General features: G+C 49.6%; 1 protein-coding gene across 1 annotated transcript; it reads right to left on the minus strand.

The window, feature by feature from the left end:
- Positions 1 to 78: 78 nt before the first annotated feature.
- Positions 79 to 7917, minus strand: MORN3 (MORN repeat containing 3). Its single transcript, XM_065646783.1, has 5 exons — positions 7773 to 7917; positions 6935 to 7092; positions 4990 to 5149; positions 2237 to 2421; positions 79 to 150 (listed from the first exon to the last, which is right to left on the minus strand). The coding sequence occupies exons 1-5, from the start codon at positions 7915 to 7917 to the stop codon at positions 79 to 81; spliced, it is 720 nt and encodes a 239-aa protein (XP_065502855.1).
- Positions 7918 to 15895: the final 7978 nt, after the last annotated feature.

Here is a 15895-nt window from a genome sequence, read left to right on the forward strand (position 1 = left end):
TGGATTTCAGACTCAAAATGAATAAGTAACCCAGGATCGTGCTCTTATCTCGCATCTTTTTTTCTCTTCAGCATCCGGTTATTCATCTTGGCTGTCATCAAACATCGCCTGGGCCTCTGCTAAAACACCATCTGGATCAGCCAGTTCAATCTAAATATAAAGAACGCAAATCCATTATGCAGTGTAATTGAAGAAGCTTACGGTTTATAGACGCGATTACTCCAGCGTTAACAGAGAGTCTCCCGTGTATCAGGACGTTAGTTTATATTGCAGCCTTTCAATTACTCTTTTAGAAACCTTGCTACACTTTCCTAATTTTATTAGCACATTGAACATCACTTCATCTCCTTGAAATAGCTCTGGGTGGAACGGGTGGTGTTCTCCCAGGCAGAAAACATCCAATCCGCTTGCTTACTTTGTTACGCTTTCAAAGCCTTGGCTCCAATAATAACAGCAAGTACCCCAAATCCTGCATGTTGTGTCTCTCCCCATCTCTGCAGTTATGTTCGAATTCTGCCTCGACACAACCCCATCACCCACACTGGATTCTCTCAAAGCCGCTGACAATCGCTGTCTAGTTTTCAGCCATTTTCCGTCCTGTGCATCCCCACGGTTTGTTCCTTGTATCTGCTAATGAAGACACGCAGTGATGCTTCCCCCGCGCAGAAGCTCAGATCCTCACCACTAGCCCCTTGCCAGGCAAAAGCTGACTTTAGTCCAATGGCTGCTCGCGACAGGAATTTGGCAAAAGGTTTATGAAAATCTGAAGTCAATTTTCCTCCTTTTATCTATTACTTCATATTCTGAGATCAATAAATCTCTTCTGATGGAAAGCGCAATAATGACAGTGAAAGCTGGTGCTTTCTTTTTGCTCACAGAGCAGAAGAAAATTGGCTCATAACTTGGTCTTTAGGGAGTTAAATAAACAGCCACAGACTTGAACATTCTGCTTTAGTGAGATGGCAATTCATCCCAGGGCTGGGTTGTTGAAGAGGCCGTTCTGGGCTGACCTTTGACAAGCCTTGTAAGGTAAATATTTTTAACTACAGAAGTGCTGCTCCTTTCGCTCTTTGCAAAATCGAGATTGTTTTGCCCTGGTGAGTATTTGGTGTTTATTATTCTGCGCTGCTGTGGGTGTGCCTAGTACTTACAGGATTAACTGGCTCATCAAAAATCTCCGTGCTCAAAGGGCCCTTGCTGTAGAAACCAGATTTGAGTGATGCAGGGAAGCAGAGATGCATCTGCGCTGTGTCTGTCGGTAGCTGCACGTGCCCAATATCGTTTGCAACGAGCCCATCCCCGGAGCAGAGGACGGCAGGCGGCCTCAGCTGCCGCGGGGCCACGCCGTTCCCGCTGCCACTGGGTAACGCGGTGCGGTGGCCCCGCGCGGTTCTGCTCGGCTCTAAGCAAAGAGGAGCTTCCCCGCATGTGTCCTGCAGTAACCGTCCCTTGGAAATGCGATTCCGTTGTGTTTCATGCACGGAGACTACTGGGATCCAAGCTGAGGCGCTCGGCCAGCTGTGTCCCCTGTGCTCCTCCGAAGGCGCGGAGGTGGGGGCAGGCTCTCCCGTCCCCCAGTTTCTGTGCCAAAGCAATGGGAATGACCCGGCACGTGCCAGGCTGGCGGCCCGGGGGTCTGTGTGCCCCGTCCTGCAGCTCACAGAGTCTTTGGCGGATGGGGACTGGCTCTTTCTCTGCAGCTTGTGTCACCTTTGTGGGACAAGGGGAGCAGAGCCTGTCACCCCTCAGACACCCCGTGTGCTCCGCACGGCCCCCTACCCCACTGGGCACGGACGAGGCCCTGGCTCGGGGTGCCCGGGTAAGGGAAATATCTGATACCAGCGCTGCAGCTGCCCGGGTGTCGGTAAGGTCCGGTCAGCTTTAGCAGTTCGGCTCGGTGAAATCATTTGGTTTTGACGCAAATCCCACTATTGTCTCTGCCTCTATTGTCCCCGTTTCCTTTGTGCTGCTTCAGGTCTCTAAGCAGTTTTGGTGCACGAGAACAGCATTTTTTCAGATGTAGGTGAGTGGGAGGCTCCAGCGGTGGCTGGACGGGACGTTTGTCCCTGCGGGGCCGTTTAGGACACCGCTGGCCAAAGGCCTCTGAGCTCCTGCCTCCTGAGCTGGGAACCCCCCAGGGGTAATCGCTTGGAGAGTGAAACGCTACCTGGAGAGCTGCCCCGAGCGCTGGTGAATGCAAACATCACTAGCAAAAATGAAATTTCCAAGCAATTACCTTCGGGATTGGATACTGAGTAGGGGCAGGAGCTTCGTCTCTGCCAAAGTCAATCAGAATTCCACATTTTGGTATATCTGCTGCCCAGATGCCTTCAAACAACTGTCCCTTATCCAAGTAGAAAAATTTCCCTGGGCCGTGCTTCTTTCCATCTTTCCAGTTTCCTTCGTACCGATTTTCATTTGCTGCAATTAAATACATGAACAGACCATGAAATTCGCTCCGTTTCATTAAGGGGCGACAAACGGCAAACCGACAGAAGAGAAAATCATCTCCTGGGCTCCTCTGAGTAATTCCGAGGGAGCTGCAGCGCAGCGTGTCGTTTTGCTTTCACCGCGCTCGCTTTGCTGTGCCACGGGGAGCAAAGGCTGCGGAAGGAGCCCACGCCTGCCCGCTTGGCACAAGAACTGAAGTCGCCTGCTTTGTTCTCCTGGTGATATTAATTTTTTGCTGATATGTGGAGTGAGTGAGCTCAGGGTAAGACTAGTAGCTGAGTCACTCCTCACAACGTGAAAAATTATAGGGCACAAGTTTCGGATTTGTCACTGCAACAAATCACGCGGGATTTCTGGCTCGAAGAGGTTTGCTTGTCTGGGCAAGGAACAGCAGCACTGATCGTTATCCAGTCAAAATAATCTTGATTTCAAATAATACTTGCAGTTATGTTTTTCCTCAATGAGTTACAGAGCAAGAATTGCTGTGAGTGTCTGAACAGTTCAGACAATCAGTTACAGACTGTTTTTCCAGCTGTGCCGCATCTCCTGGCGTTTTTCTGCAAGTCAAGAGAGGTTTTTCTGGGCTCTGTGCTGCCACCCAGGAACCACATTCTGTGATTCTGTGAATCACGAACAGGGAAAGCAGAGCTGCAAGGGGATGAGAGCAGGGACCAGGGACGCTGGTTGAGAAGGGACGTCACACCCGCGGTGATACTGGGGCTGGGATACACCTAGGCCACCCTCCTGTCACCAGGAGAGTCCCTCTGCTGTCCGCTCTTCCTACACACAGCGCTCCTCAGCCAAAAAACATGGGGGTTTCTGACCGAGTTACTTAGTGGAAATATCTTTGGGTCTCATCCGAATTGTGCCGTTCTTTGTGGCAAGAGGTAGCCGAAAAACCAGGGCACCCTGCACGGAGCTGGGGACCGCCAGAGCGCCGTGAGATGAGGGAAAAACCAAAAATGCTTGTGGGGAGCGCGGCTGCCGGGCTCTTCGGGCAGGTCTGCTGTACGGGTCGGAGCCGTGGCTGTGGTTATCTTCAGCTTGCTGGCGGTGTGTTCATCTGCATCACCGACCTGCCCTGCTCCCCAGCCATCGACAGCTCAGAAACCACCGAAAAGGTGGTGGAGGGGCCATCGAGCCCCCTGGCTGCCCTGCAGCACTCGGCTGCTCCCATCCCCTCTCCTCCCAGAGTATTTGAGAGGCTGCATTGCTCACACCCGAAATCTCCACAGGTGTGCAATGCCCTGGTTTCAAAGCTGTTCGGCAACAGGCTGTAGCGGAGGCGGCGCGTCGGCGCGGTGCTCCAGCCGAGCTCGCCCTCACCGGGCACGCTGCCACTACAAGCAATTTAATCTCGAGCTGCAGCTCACCGTGACCTCCGCTGAAGAACTCCTTTTCTTTCCCCATCGCAAAGCTGCCGGCACGTGGGCACGCTTCCAGCGGCTGAGCTGAATGCTTTCAGCTTGTGGGCATGAAATAATTGCTCTGGCTAATTTTAACCGAAAGGAATCCAGCTCGCGGTCAGTCGCAGGCTACGCTGGAGGCAACCAGGCTCTGAAATGGTGCGTCAGCCACGGCTCGTCCCCGAGAGACGGACAGTTTATAACGCCGAGGGTGACTTTGGTGGGAGCAAAGCAGATCAGTGGAAGGAGTTACCCCTGGAAGTGGGTGCTGATTTAATCAGGACAAGTCATCGGTTCAAAGTGGCTTTACAGTTATCAGAGAGCGCGCAGTCGTGTGTGATGCGCAGCGAAGGTCACGCTTGTTCCTCCTAGCTGCTTTGCTTAGCTAACTACCAGCCTTGAGATCACTTTCAAAAAGAATAGATGAATAATAATATGGAGATAAAATTTCTTCAAATGTTCCTGGAATGGAGTGCCTTGTACTGCAAAGGATTTGGGTTCTTTGCTTTGGGGAAAAATGTGTTACGCTTCAAGCAAAATAAGGGGAAAAACATTCCAAATTTCTATTTGTATGATGAGATTGCCCCCATCATTCCAAATTCATCATGTCCTCGCTGTTATTTCTGGGAAGGGATTGTGTACTAATGAAACCCCTGTGTTCACTCAACCCGAGCCAGTGTCGGAAGTAAGAGAGGGGATGGAGTGAACTCAAAAAGAAAACTTCTCTATTTTATTTCTGTGCTGGAAACTGGACTCCTCTTTGGTATGCAGCAGTTAGAAAGCACGTCTGGCAAAGTGCCTGGCTTGAAAAGAGAGATTTGCTCTTCTCTGAGCCAGCAGTGTATTATCTCTAACCCTAACCATCCCAGTCATTTAAATGTAAATCACAGCAAAAATCAGCTTGCATGCGTTTTGGCTTGAGCAGCACAACGCTGGGCCTTGTGCCGCCTCCAGCCCAGACCGGGAGGGGAGGGACGACACAGGGGAGCAGCCGCAACCCTGGTGCAAGGCTGCGGGAGGTGCGATGTAGCATCCAGAAACCTGGACGGCAGAGTTATTTGGAGGGCAGCGCGACACCGAATACCTTGAAGGGGGCAGGCAGAGGGCCGGGGTGCGGGCGGGCGGTACTTACGCAGCCGCAGCATCCCCAGCCCACCGGGCTGGTCCTCCAGCCACTGCCCCTCGTAGATGGATCCGTCCTGGTAGCACATCCGTCCCCAGCCGCTCCGCTGCCCGCCGCTCCACTCGCCCTCGTAGTGCTCCCCGCCGGGGTAAAACGTCATCCCGTAGCCCTGCAGGCAGCACAGAGATGGCTGGTTAGGAGCCTCTGTGTTGGAAGGGGTCGGTGTTCAATTTGGGGACATTGTTTTCATGATACGCTACTCCTTTGCTTAGCACTCTTCCACGTGGCAGCTGGCAGCCCAGCCCAGCCGCCGTTCTTGTGTTGAAGGAAATGAGAGACAGCGGTATAGGGTTGTTTTTGGCAAATGCTTTTATTCCCATGACAAAACCTCAGGTTTATATCTCAGTGTGTTATTATTGGCATCATTGCCACTAATATTTAGCTAAAAGCGAGTTTTACTAGTATATAAACCTGCCTGGGGATAGGCAGCACTAAAAAGACCTGTCTCTCAATGTGGGGATTTCATGTCTATCAACATGAGGACTTGGTCCTTTTAACCCTGCCCACGGTTCACACAGCCCAGCGTGTCCCAGGCTGGGCAACTCCTTCCCTTGCGCTGGGGCAGACCAGAAGTCTCTTACGTGATGCTTAACCAAGAAATGGTTTTGCCAGGGACCTCAGGAGCTGTTTGTCTTACATGTGTGGTTGTCATTAAGTCCAGAGGTAGCCCCTGTACCAGGGAGTGATACCACTAAGAAATATTTACATATTACAAATGAGTTTTCCCATAGGAGTAAAGTGCTGATTTATCTCTGAACAGAAAATAAAATCAGTTATGAAAATAACTGATTTTGCTGAGCATTAATTATATTAAACTGCGTGGATGTAAGGGGGAGAATTTTGCAGAAGAAGAAAAAATCTCCTAGTAATATTTGGATGTCATGATAAATCTTTCAGCAAAACTCAGTCATCCAAAATATCTCCTCAAAGAACAGGAGGGGAAGCTGCCTCCAAGCGAGTGGAGCCATAGAGCCACACGCCAATTAGAGTGTATGAGGCTATTAATGTAATTTAAGAGGAGACCCAAAGGCGAACACAAGGTTTCCATTGGCAGATCAGAAAACATTCCTGCCAGGATTTTGCACATAGGATTGCAGTCATTTTTACCAGATGACTTCCTCATTATGTTTCCTTTAGAAAAAAACAGTGATTTATGTGACAGGCTTAATTTCCAAAAGAACTCTGTTATTTGTCTAATATGCTGTAAAACTCCCAGAAGAAGGCACATTTTCCTGCGGCGCTTATAATACAGGTTCGTGCAACTGCTTCAAGGATGAGAGGAATGAAAGCGATGGGTGGGAGGATTAAGACCTCGGGTACGAAACCTCTTGTCCTGCTGCAGGTGAGTCTGAGCAGCGATCGCTGGTGGGGGGTCGGGGCTGTAGCCCGGTCACCAGCGGATGGGTGGGATGGGTCCCTCTCCAGAGGGGACATGGTGGGTGACGGAACATTCTTGGCCACACTTGGCTTTTTATAAATTATGGCTTTTTACTCTTGAAGCTTCCTGGGCTTTCTGCAAGTTCAAATTAAGATTTAAAGAGAGCCCATGCCTAGGGGAATGTTTGTTGCTGTGGCTTCTGCCCAGAGTCTCGCTGCTGCTTCCCTATTGCCGGCTGTGGGACGCGGTGCAGCTCCTGCAGCATCCGACCTGGAGATGCAACGCCAGGAGCAGCGAGGCTGGGGAGGGCAGGGAGAGAGGGCTTAAACACCACAGCCTTTGCTCTTGATTTAATTTTCCTGTTCCACGTGTTTGTTTCCCTAAGCCCCTTCAATTCAGCCTCGGTATTTGAAAAATCGGTATTTTAAGTGATCTTTTCGCACGTGTACACCCAACTCTTCCCATGTTTTGGGGAGCCCTGCTTCACCTCTGGCAGGTGCAGGAAATCTCACTTACGCATTTTTTGTCATTTTTCCACCAGCCTGTGTACACCCTCTTGTATTCCTTGGTTACAGGGTCAGGAATGCTGTACGAGCCGTAGCCATCCCGCTTCCCAAACTTCCAGTCACCGCTGTAAATAGCTCCGGTGCGTTTCCATACCTGGGTTCCTTTACCTGTTTGACAAACAAGAGGAACGATGGGGAGACCATTGCGGTTTTTAGGAGAAGGGTTTACAGGGCTCCCTGCACCGAGGCAGGGTTATGTCTGGGATTCAGTTTAGTTTCCCAAATTGGATGCATCGTTAATCTTGATCAGGAGCTTCCTGTGTGGCCTTTGCTGAATGTGCTTAAATCTTTCCAAACCTCGGTTTGCTGCTTGTAAACAAGCCTGTCCTGCTCCGGCTGCTCAGGGCTCGGTCTGGGTCTCCTTCCCCTGCTCTGTATCCTGCAGCACCCGCCACAGCTTGAAGATAAATTAATATTCCTGAAGCCAAGTGCTTTTCAATGCCAGCAGTGCGCCAGCAGCCCTGCTGTGCTTGGGGCTTTGCTGCAGCCAGGGCACATCCCTGACTGCAGTTCGCTGTGTTTGTAGGAGATTTTTTTTAAACATCTATAATCTAGATATTTCAGGTAATTGCCCCTAAGTGCATGCAAAAGCTCTTTAAGTTGCCCACTAGCAATGTGCTTGAGCAGATTTTTGCATGACATATATAAAATACACACATATACAAATGTAGTCGTACATGAACGATTGGTCTTCCAGGAGCAGTTACAACTGCTGGCTGCTCCCTGCACCTAGGAACTTTCGTAAAGGCATATAAATCGGTACTTCTTCTCAAAATGATCTATCTTACCATGTTTCAAGTTGTCCAGCCATTCTCCAGTATACCGATCCCCATTCACGGCATAGACCGTGTGTCTTAATCCACATTTCTGTGCTTTCCTGTCCCATTCACACCAGAGAGCCTCTCGAGCCCTGGGGTATTTTACAACGGGCATGTTTTTTGTGGCTGGAGGGGAAAACAAATTATGGTCAGCAATAAATTAGAGAGAAATTACAAGGCAGATACGAACAGAACAGTCTATTTGTGAGCTATGTTTTAATATGCATCCGAGTCGGTAATTGACGTCTGGATTTCGAGGGGTAAACCAGAGATACAACAAACAGAAGGTATCTAAAAATACTGAAGTACCAACCAGCGCTATCTGAAAATTGGCTTGCAGAATAGCCTGGCCTGTTAGGAAATGTTAAATAAGTCTCAGGAGGTTGGGTCTGTGACGGGCATCGGTCTCTGCGCCTGCCAGAGGTCTCGGGGAGCACAGGGAGAGGCAGCTCCTCCTCCGTCCAGCCGGATCTCTGCCAGGCTCCTGCCCGCGGCCGCCCTGCTGCCGGCTCTGCATGGGGCAGGAGCAGTTGTTTAGGCAAATTAGCAAATTGTTGGCTAGGAAGTATCTCAGGACATTGGAAAGCATTCACGAGACGGAGCAGGTCAGAGAGTTGGCCGGTGTCCCCAGGGAGCACCAGAAGCTGGGACACCTCGTACACCCGGCGGTAAACACAGCTCAGGCTCCTTTACTTTGCAGATATCCCTCCTGCAGGTGCCTTGTAAGAAGGGGTCAAAAATCACGTTTCTCTCTACCAGGAGCTTGCGGACTTGCCCAGGGCAAGACAAGCTCGTCAGTCAAGATAGCTGCCAAGGAAGGGGCTTCTGAAGCGAAGTAGGTTTTTAAGCACAAAGACCAGGCGGGGATGACGGGCATAGCGGGAGGGTGATTCGGGTGTCGGAGGTCTGGAGGGAAAGGATCAGCGCAGGGGAAGAGGCGGGAGAAGAAGCTGGTTTAGCCCATCAATACAGAGAGGACAACAGTGGAGGGCAGCACGGTGGCAATTTCTGGGTACTGCCTATGGAACGGCTGCTCGGCACAGCAGGAATGCCGGCACGGACTCGGAGGTGAGACTGGTCTCCTATAAGCCATAAATAAACACCAAAAAGTGGCTGTAGAAGCAAAAAGCAAGATTCTGTGAGTGCCATCAACATTGAGAGCTTGGCTGGAGCACCGTGGGGTGGGACGCCCTCCGATTTTGTCTCCTGGGCTCCCCCTTCTGTCCTGATCCGCTGGTCGGTGCTGTGACCGGTGATTTTCCTGCCTCTCTCCCTTGTTGGGTGCGAGTTGAGCTCCTGTTCCTGCTGCGCCAGGGGTGCCAGGGAGCCCAGCGCGAGGGAGAGCACGGAGCTTGGGAAAGGAAACTGCTTCGGGTCGTTGCTAGGGAATAATAGCTAGAAATCATATCTAAGAAAATACAGCTAGTGTTCATCCTCGGTTCTCCACGTAGCTGTGGGAAACGGTCATTCAACAGCTATTTGGGGGATATCATTGCTAAAAAAAGTATTTCTGTGTCCACGATGAGCCTTCCTCCCCAAAACGCTGCCGTGTTGTGTAGTGCATGTCCCACGTGTCTCCTTACCGTGGGGCTGCGGGCAGCACGGGCAGGGCTGGGGGACCTGCCCGGGTATGGCATTGTGAGCTCGGACCCGCGGAGGTTCCTGCCGGGCTGTGCTGGAAGGAGAGGGGCCAGAGAGCAGGTTCCTGGCTGGTCTCTCCCCCTTCGGCTGTCAAACGCAGGTCCCTCCTCCATTGACCTCAAGGAGAGGGAGGAACGTGAGGACCACCACGTTGCCAACTCTTGAAGTAGGCGTTTTGGGGATGGCATTGTCTGTGAGGGCAGCTGGAGTCCCCTGGCTGTGCCACCCACCTGGGAGCATCTTGGTTTAAGGACACCAAGGCCAGGATCTGTCCCTCGGTACGATGGAGTCGCAGCCTGCTGCAGATGATGGTTTTTCTGCAATGCAAACACAAGATGCACCACAGCTGCTAAGTTTGGGTGCTAAGTTTGGGTGCTGCAGCCCCCAGAGAGGGAAGCTCTTGCCAATATTTGCCAAGGGCTGTGTCCTGGGTTTGCAGGACACAGAGCTGTACATCACTGGCTCACATCTGTCCTCCCTTTGCTGGGGGAGCAGAAGAGCTGAGCTACAGCTACGTGCACCCACCCCGACGCTGGCCATGACCTTTGAGCGGTTCATTGCCGTGAAGGGAGGTCTCCTCACTACCCTGCCAAATGGGAGCATCAAGGTACCATCACCGCATCTGGCCGCTTCTTTAGCTTGAAAGTTAGGATTTAAAATCCCCAGGGAGGATTCCCAGCTGCGGGGGCAGCCCCAGCACCCCACCATCTGCTCGCTGTGCCCTCCGAGGCACAGCCTGCGTGGAGCGCCCACGGTAATGCAGGCCGGCAGGAGCCACCTTTATTTGCTGAATCCCCTTCCAAATCTACGACAGCAACGCCAGGTGTGTGTAAGTTATACCAGCGTTGGTATTCGCCACCCCGGACGTTTTTAGCCAGCTACTCCGAGGGTGCGGGGAGGCTGGCGGCAAGAGGCGGGCGGTGCAGAGCCTCCCCGGCAGCCCGCGGCGGCGGCTGCAGCTCTCGGTGCTCACGGCTAGAGGCTGCTGCTCCCATGCAGCTCCGCCGCTGCACTTGGGGATGAGGATCTGAACAGAATCCCAGACACTGGTCTACGCTCTCACTTCGGAGCTTTGCCAGGTTTCCGGTAAAGCACAGCTTCGTTTTGTACAGCCCTACAGGAAGCTGATTTTTTTTCCCCTGACTCTTCACAGAACTTCAGAGCAATGCAATTTACCTACAGCTATACTTCTTTTCAGTAAGAGCGAGGTGGAAAATTCAACTGGCTGCAGAGAAGGGACTTCTGGCTGTCCCAGGCAGCCGCCCGCTTGTCACCACATCCCGCTGCGTGACCTCGGCACCAGCTGCGCCCCCAGCAGCGCCCTGCCGGACCGCCACCGAGGCTCCCCGGGGGCCCACCCGTCGCACTGCCCCCTGCCCCACGGCGCTGCCCTGCACTGGGGTCCCGCTGCCGTCACCCTCCGGAGCAGCCGACCCATCCCCGATCCCTCCTTGCCCCCACAGCTCCGAGCGGGATGCTCAGGGCACCTTTCGCTGCTTCTCCCCAGGGTGCCGGAGCAGCCACGGGGGTGAACGATGGGGTGAACGATGGGGAAAGCCCCCATACTCGGTTTGCAAAACACCCTCGAGTCTGGCCCACGGTCCCTGCCACCCCGAGAGCCACCCCCGGGACACCAACCTGCGCTGGGTGCCGGCTGGTGCTGCCGGCCGCAGGCAGGGTTGCCATAGCAACTCTGCCAAACTCCAGCGCGAAGCATCACGGGAGCGTGGCCAGAGCTGCCTGGGAGCTGGAGGAGCCAGCGGCACGGGCCCGAAAAAACCCCAAACCTCCTCCTCGGACTCATTCCAAGCGCGAGCGCGACTCAAGGCGAATACTCCATTTCCCGCGACACGCGTGAGGGTCACGGGGCGGGAGGAGACAACGCCGTTGCCCGGGAAACGAGGTGGGGAAGGAAAATGAGGCGGAGGGAAGGAAGAAGCGCTCCACACCGCGCACGCAACGTGGCGTGGAAATGATGGAGGGAGATCTGTACCACGGGAGAACGCAAACACGGAGTTTCTGGTGCTGGATTAGATGAATTGGGAAGACGGGAGCAGGCAGGGATGCGCTGATGCAGCCGGGCGGCTCTGCACCTCCCTAAATCCATGGTGTAGGGGAGGTGGAACTCACCGACTCTCCTTTAAGTAGGAAAATCAGACAGAAAACTATGGAAGTTGACCAAGTTAGGAAATACTTAAACAAGAGGCAATATTTCCTGTTATTAAAAATTAGATGAAGATGCTCAGGAAGGATTTGTCCACACAAATGCATTCTGCTTTGGGGCAGAACCTAAGAATTACCGGAGACAATAGTTCCTGTGTTTTACTATGGCCGGTTGTACAGGACTGGAGTGGGGGGCGGGTTTGTGGGGGAAATGAGAGAAACCCACGAGGGAAGAGAAAAAATGCTTATCGCAGCCCAAAAACTACAGCCTGAAATTACAACCAGAACTCATTCTTTCTGGAAAGGTATTAATTATTTCGTGTATTTCAGCCCCTATATTGCCCCACAGTCAACTGAGAATTTGCCTATTAAAATAATTAGCTCGGTTTCACTTGTTTAGTGTTAAACGGCACAGGTTGCCTGAGGTTTTTGAACTGCAAGCCCAGATGAGGAATTGCCTAACCACAGGTTTTGCTAAGCAGAAGTTATAAAGCTATTTGAAACTCAATATATATTTGAAACCATTCTAGATGCAATAAAGACCTTAAAATAATTATCAGCTGTTTATCTCAGAAGAGGTCATGCGTGATTCCCATCCACAGTTTTCTTTGTCCAGGTACAAACATCTGAATTATGATTAATTATTTTGTCACTTATTGTTACCATTCTGTACAGAACGGATCAATGTAAGCGTACTCTTCTTTCTCACAAAAAAGGCAAAATTGGACCATCTTGACAAGAAGCTGATGATATTTGCAGCTTTATCAGAAAGTTCTTTTGACTCACTGAACTCAAATTTCATTTAAAAAAATGTCACTCCACTACCAGAGAAGGAACCTCATTAATAAGCAAGAAGTACAGAGAACTTTTGTAAAGGATATCAGATATGTAGAATATATAATTCAGCCAAAGTGCGCGGTATAAACCCAAAATGACTCAGAAATGCCCTAAACAATTCTTCTTCCTCTCCCAAGAGCAGTCATTTCAAGGCACAACACTGAGGCCACTATGAAAAATAAAGTCGAAATCCAGGTTATGGTGGGCTAGGAGGAGAACTTGTTTTTTCCTTGATGCAGTGACCCTTTTCCTGGCCTTTCCAGCCAAAATTTGGCCACAAATCTCTTTCTTGGATTTTTTTTTTTTTAACTGTTTTTTCTTTTTACTCTCACAAACAGTGGCCGCTGCCACTGCGGAGCAACCAGCAAAGCCTCCTCCACCGGGGAGTGACAGGGCTGTTGCTGTTTGTACCACTGCTGCTTCAGTTGTCTGACATTTGATTCAACCTTACATTTATTAAGACTGGAAGGAAGCTGTTAAATCCGTCAGTGTAAATGATGCTTTAACTCAGCCCATTATGCCGCCAATACAATTTGCTGCAAAGGACTTTTAGCTCTACGCTTTCGTCCACTTCAGACGTACCGAAGGGCAAACCAAGGAAGGGGAGGATGCCCAGAAACAAGCCATTTGCAGAGCAAGGTCCCATGGCATACAGCGCGCCTTAATTTTTTTTTCAGTTTAGAGAGTAAGTTTTTTAAAAAATTAAATAAACCCGAAGGACCTCAGTATTCTACAACTGAAACCAATCATTCTCGCAATGAGACAGCTGCTCCGAGCTGAGTTTGCTCCCACAAAGCTTGGGGAATCGCCCAAGTGAAATGCCCAAACCAACGGAAAACTGTCAGAATCAATAATTTAAGTTTATTCTGGGAACTTCGTAGAATAAATAGAGAAAAAACATTTAGAGAAACATATGTTGGAATTCTTTAAAGGTGAAGAATGTGACAACAACATACTGTGGAAGTAGGATGCTCAGATGTGTGTTTTATTGCTGCCATATTCATAAGAAAAGCCAGAGGAAGAGGTGGGAGGGTTTTGGACTCGGCCCAAGCGTGTGTCGGGTTTAGCTGGGCGAGCACAGAGTGGGCGCAGCGCTGAAGGAGCTTCCCCACCACTCTGTTTTTAAGAATCATGATTAGCAGGATTTAGGAGGGATTGAAGCGACAGATCTGAGATGTAAACCTCAGTGGCTGCCTTTGGCTCAAGATTCAGCCTTGTGGGAAAGCATTTCTCTAAAACTCTTCCCTCATTTTTGCTAGGTGCAGCTCTCTCAAGATAAAAACCATGCTGGTTTCATATCAAAGCAACCTAAAGTAGGAACCCTGGGCTGTCTGAAGTGTTCAAGCATTTACACAGTCAGGCAAAGCAAAACGTTGAAGTCCCTGAAGCTGACACTTGCGAGACACCCTCTCCCGGTGAGTTTCTTTTGCTGCAGATTTACAGCTAATTGTTGCTGCTTAACTACCTGCAACAAGACTGTTCACAGGTAGAGTTATGATGTTAATTAGTGAAGTTACCTACAGCTGAGAATAATTTACTGCACGACCGTGGAGCGCTTTGCAGGACCCTCAATGTCGTTTTAGAAAACACAGATCACTTCGTGCCCTTAGCTGAGGAATAAATCCAGATTACAGGATGAACCAGCAGTACCAATTTCCAGCTCAAACATGTGCCAAGTATTTTATTTATCATGGTTTATCGTCTCCTGATGTTAGAATAGGGACTTACCCACGTTGACATTTTGTCCTTTCCAGTTTGCGCTGTGCTGGGAAGGATCGGTATTTGTAGGACAGGGGAAAAGCATCTGAGGAAACAGCCTCAATTATCAGGAGAGAAAGGAATGAATGGAATCTGCGTTCAGAATAGTCTGGAGGGCGAAGGAAAGGAGCTCAAGTGACTGTACATATATAATGTGTACTAGAACAAAATTTAACACCAAAAGAGCAGTCACTATTTCGCTGTGACCGCTAACTTGATTTATTAGCTCAATTTTTTTAATATGTTTTCTGGCAGTGAATGGTTGATGAGTTGGGGATTAATTAATGTAAAGGCAACACAGAGATTTTGTATTTGTATATTTGCTGTGCAACGGCCTCAGAAGATCTCTGGCAGTAAAAGCCAGCTGTTCAAAAGCTGGAAGGTTAGATTTGCAAGACACTCAATACAATAGAATGTGTTGTATATTATGTGATTTCTTATTTTATGACTGCTAACTCAGAAATTAGAGTCCTTTTAAAATTGACAGATCCAATGAAAGTCTGCAGTTTCCACTCTTAACAAGTACAATTATATAAGATATAGTAAACAAATTATCTCCTTCTATTTTTTTTAACCGCTCTTATCTTACCTTGCTTCGGTTTTATTCACGAAGATGTGATTGAAATAATGAGATTATACAAGCAGCCATAATCTCCCAGGAGGTGGAAAGAGATTACAGGTAATTCTGGAATCTTTTCTAACAGCACAACATTAAATACTGTTCAAACCAGCTGTATGGCCAGTTGTGCCACCCTCACATTATTTGTATCTAATGAAAGTACTTTGTGTTACTGTTTTAAAGAAACAGATCTCTTGAATAAATATTAATAATTAGCATGTCTCAATTACTAGACTTGAAAGAAATATTTTGGAGCTATAATTATACACAGCCTATATATGCATTAGAATTCCTTGTTAAGGGTGTAGGGAAGAGGTAGGAAAGGTTTGAATAAAGGTCTGGTGATCCTCGGTGCCATGCGGTGCCGGCACGGCTCTGAGTGGGAAACGCACATTTTAGGAGCGGCTCTGTGATAAATTGGGCTGAGATCACAGAGTAACTGCAAAGGGCTTATTTTCACGTGAGAAAGGAAAATAACTCTGCTGATAGAGAGTACTCTAACCTTGTGGTGAACCAGAAAGTTTCAGCAAACATCCAGCGCAGAATTAAAGCTGTGGTCCCAGGTGCGGTTCTTTTTCTGTAATCCACAATCCTGCAGCCTTCCTGTAACATAAGGTCCTGTTACATGGGGTTGTGGATAAATACCAGAATCAGGGGGAAATGTAATAACATAACAAACCCCTCTGACATTTATACTATTAGTTTATTATTCTACTTCAAGATTACCAAGGTCTGCCACAACATCTATGTTTGATCGCTGGACAACCGTGGACCTCACTGCAGGATCCGAAGGGTCATTGCGATGTCCCTGTGGTTGGTGGCTGTTAAATCAGGAGAAATCCCCAACCACGGCGGGTTCTGAGCAGGTTTCTTTGGAAACCGAGCGCACGGGCAGCAGGTCACTGACTGCATTTCAGGTGTCCACCCACACACGTGTGACAAGAACATAGAAAAAGGGAATGAAGCGAACAGGTATAACAGACCTAGAAAAGGCGGAGGGACAGTATGCACACTGAGGGGTGTCTATACACCAAATGTTTTTGGTTGGTTGTGCCAAATCCGAGGAAACGGCATC

This window comes from Caloenas nicobarica, chromosome 16 (assembly GCF_036013445.1).
Source record: "Caloenas nicobarica isolate bCalNic1 chromosome 16, bCalNic1.hap1, whole genome shotgun sequence".
In the NCBI taxonomy this organism is placed as follows: Eukaryota; Metazoa; Chordata; class Aves; order Columbiformes; family Columbidae; genus Caloenas; species Caloenas nicobarica.

Coding starts and splice junctions, on each gene's coding strand:
- MORN3 (XM_065646783.1), bottom strand. CDS start 7,917: ATGCCCGTTGTAAAATACCCCAGGGCTCGAGAGGCTCTCTGGTGTGAA. Junction 5,150..6,934: donor GGAAAAATGACAAAAAATGC/GTAAGTGAGATT, acceptor TGCTGCCTGCAG/GGCTACGGGATGACGTTTTA. Junction 151..2,236: donor CTCAGTATCCAATCCCGAAG/GTAATTGCTTGG, acceptor CTTTATATTTAG/ATTGAACTGGCTGATCCAGA.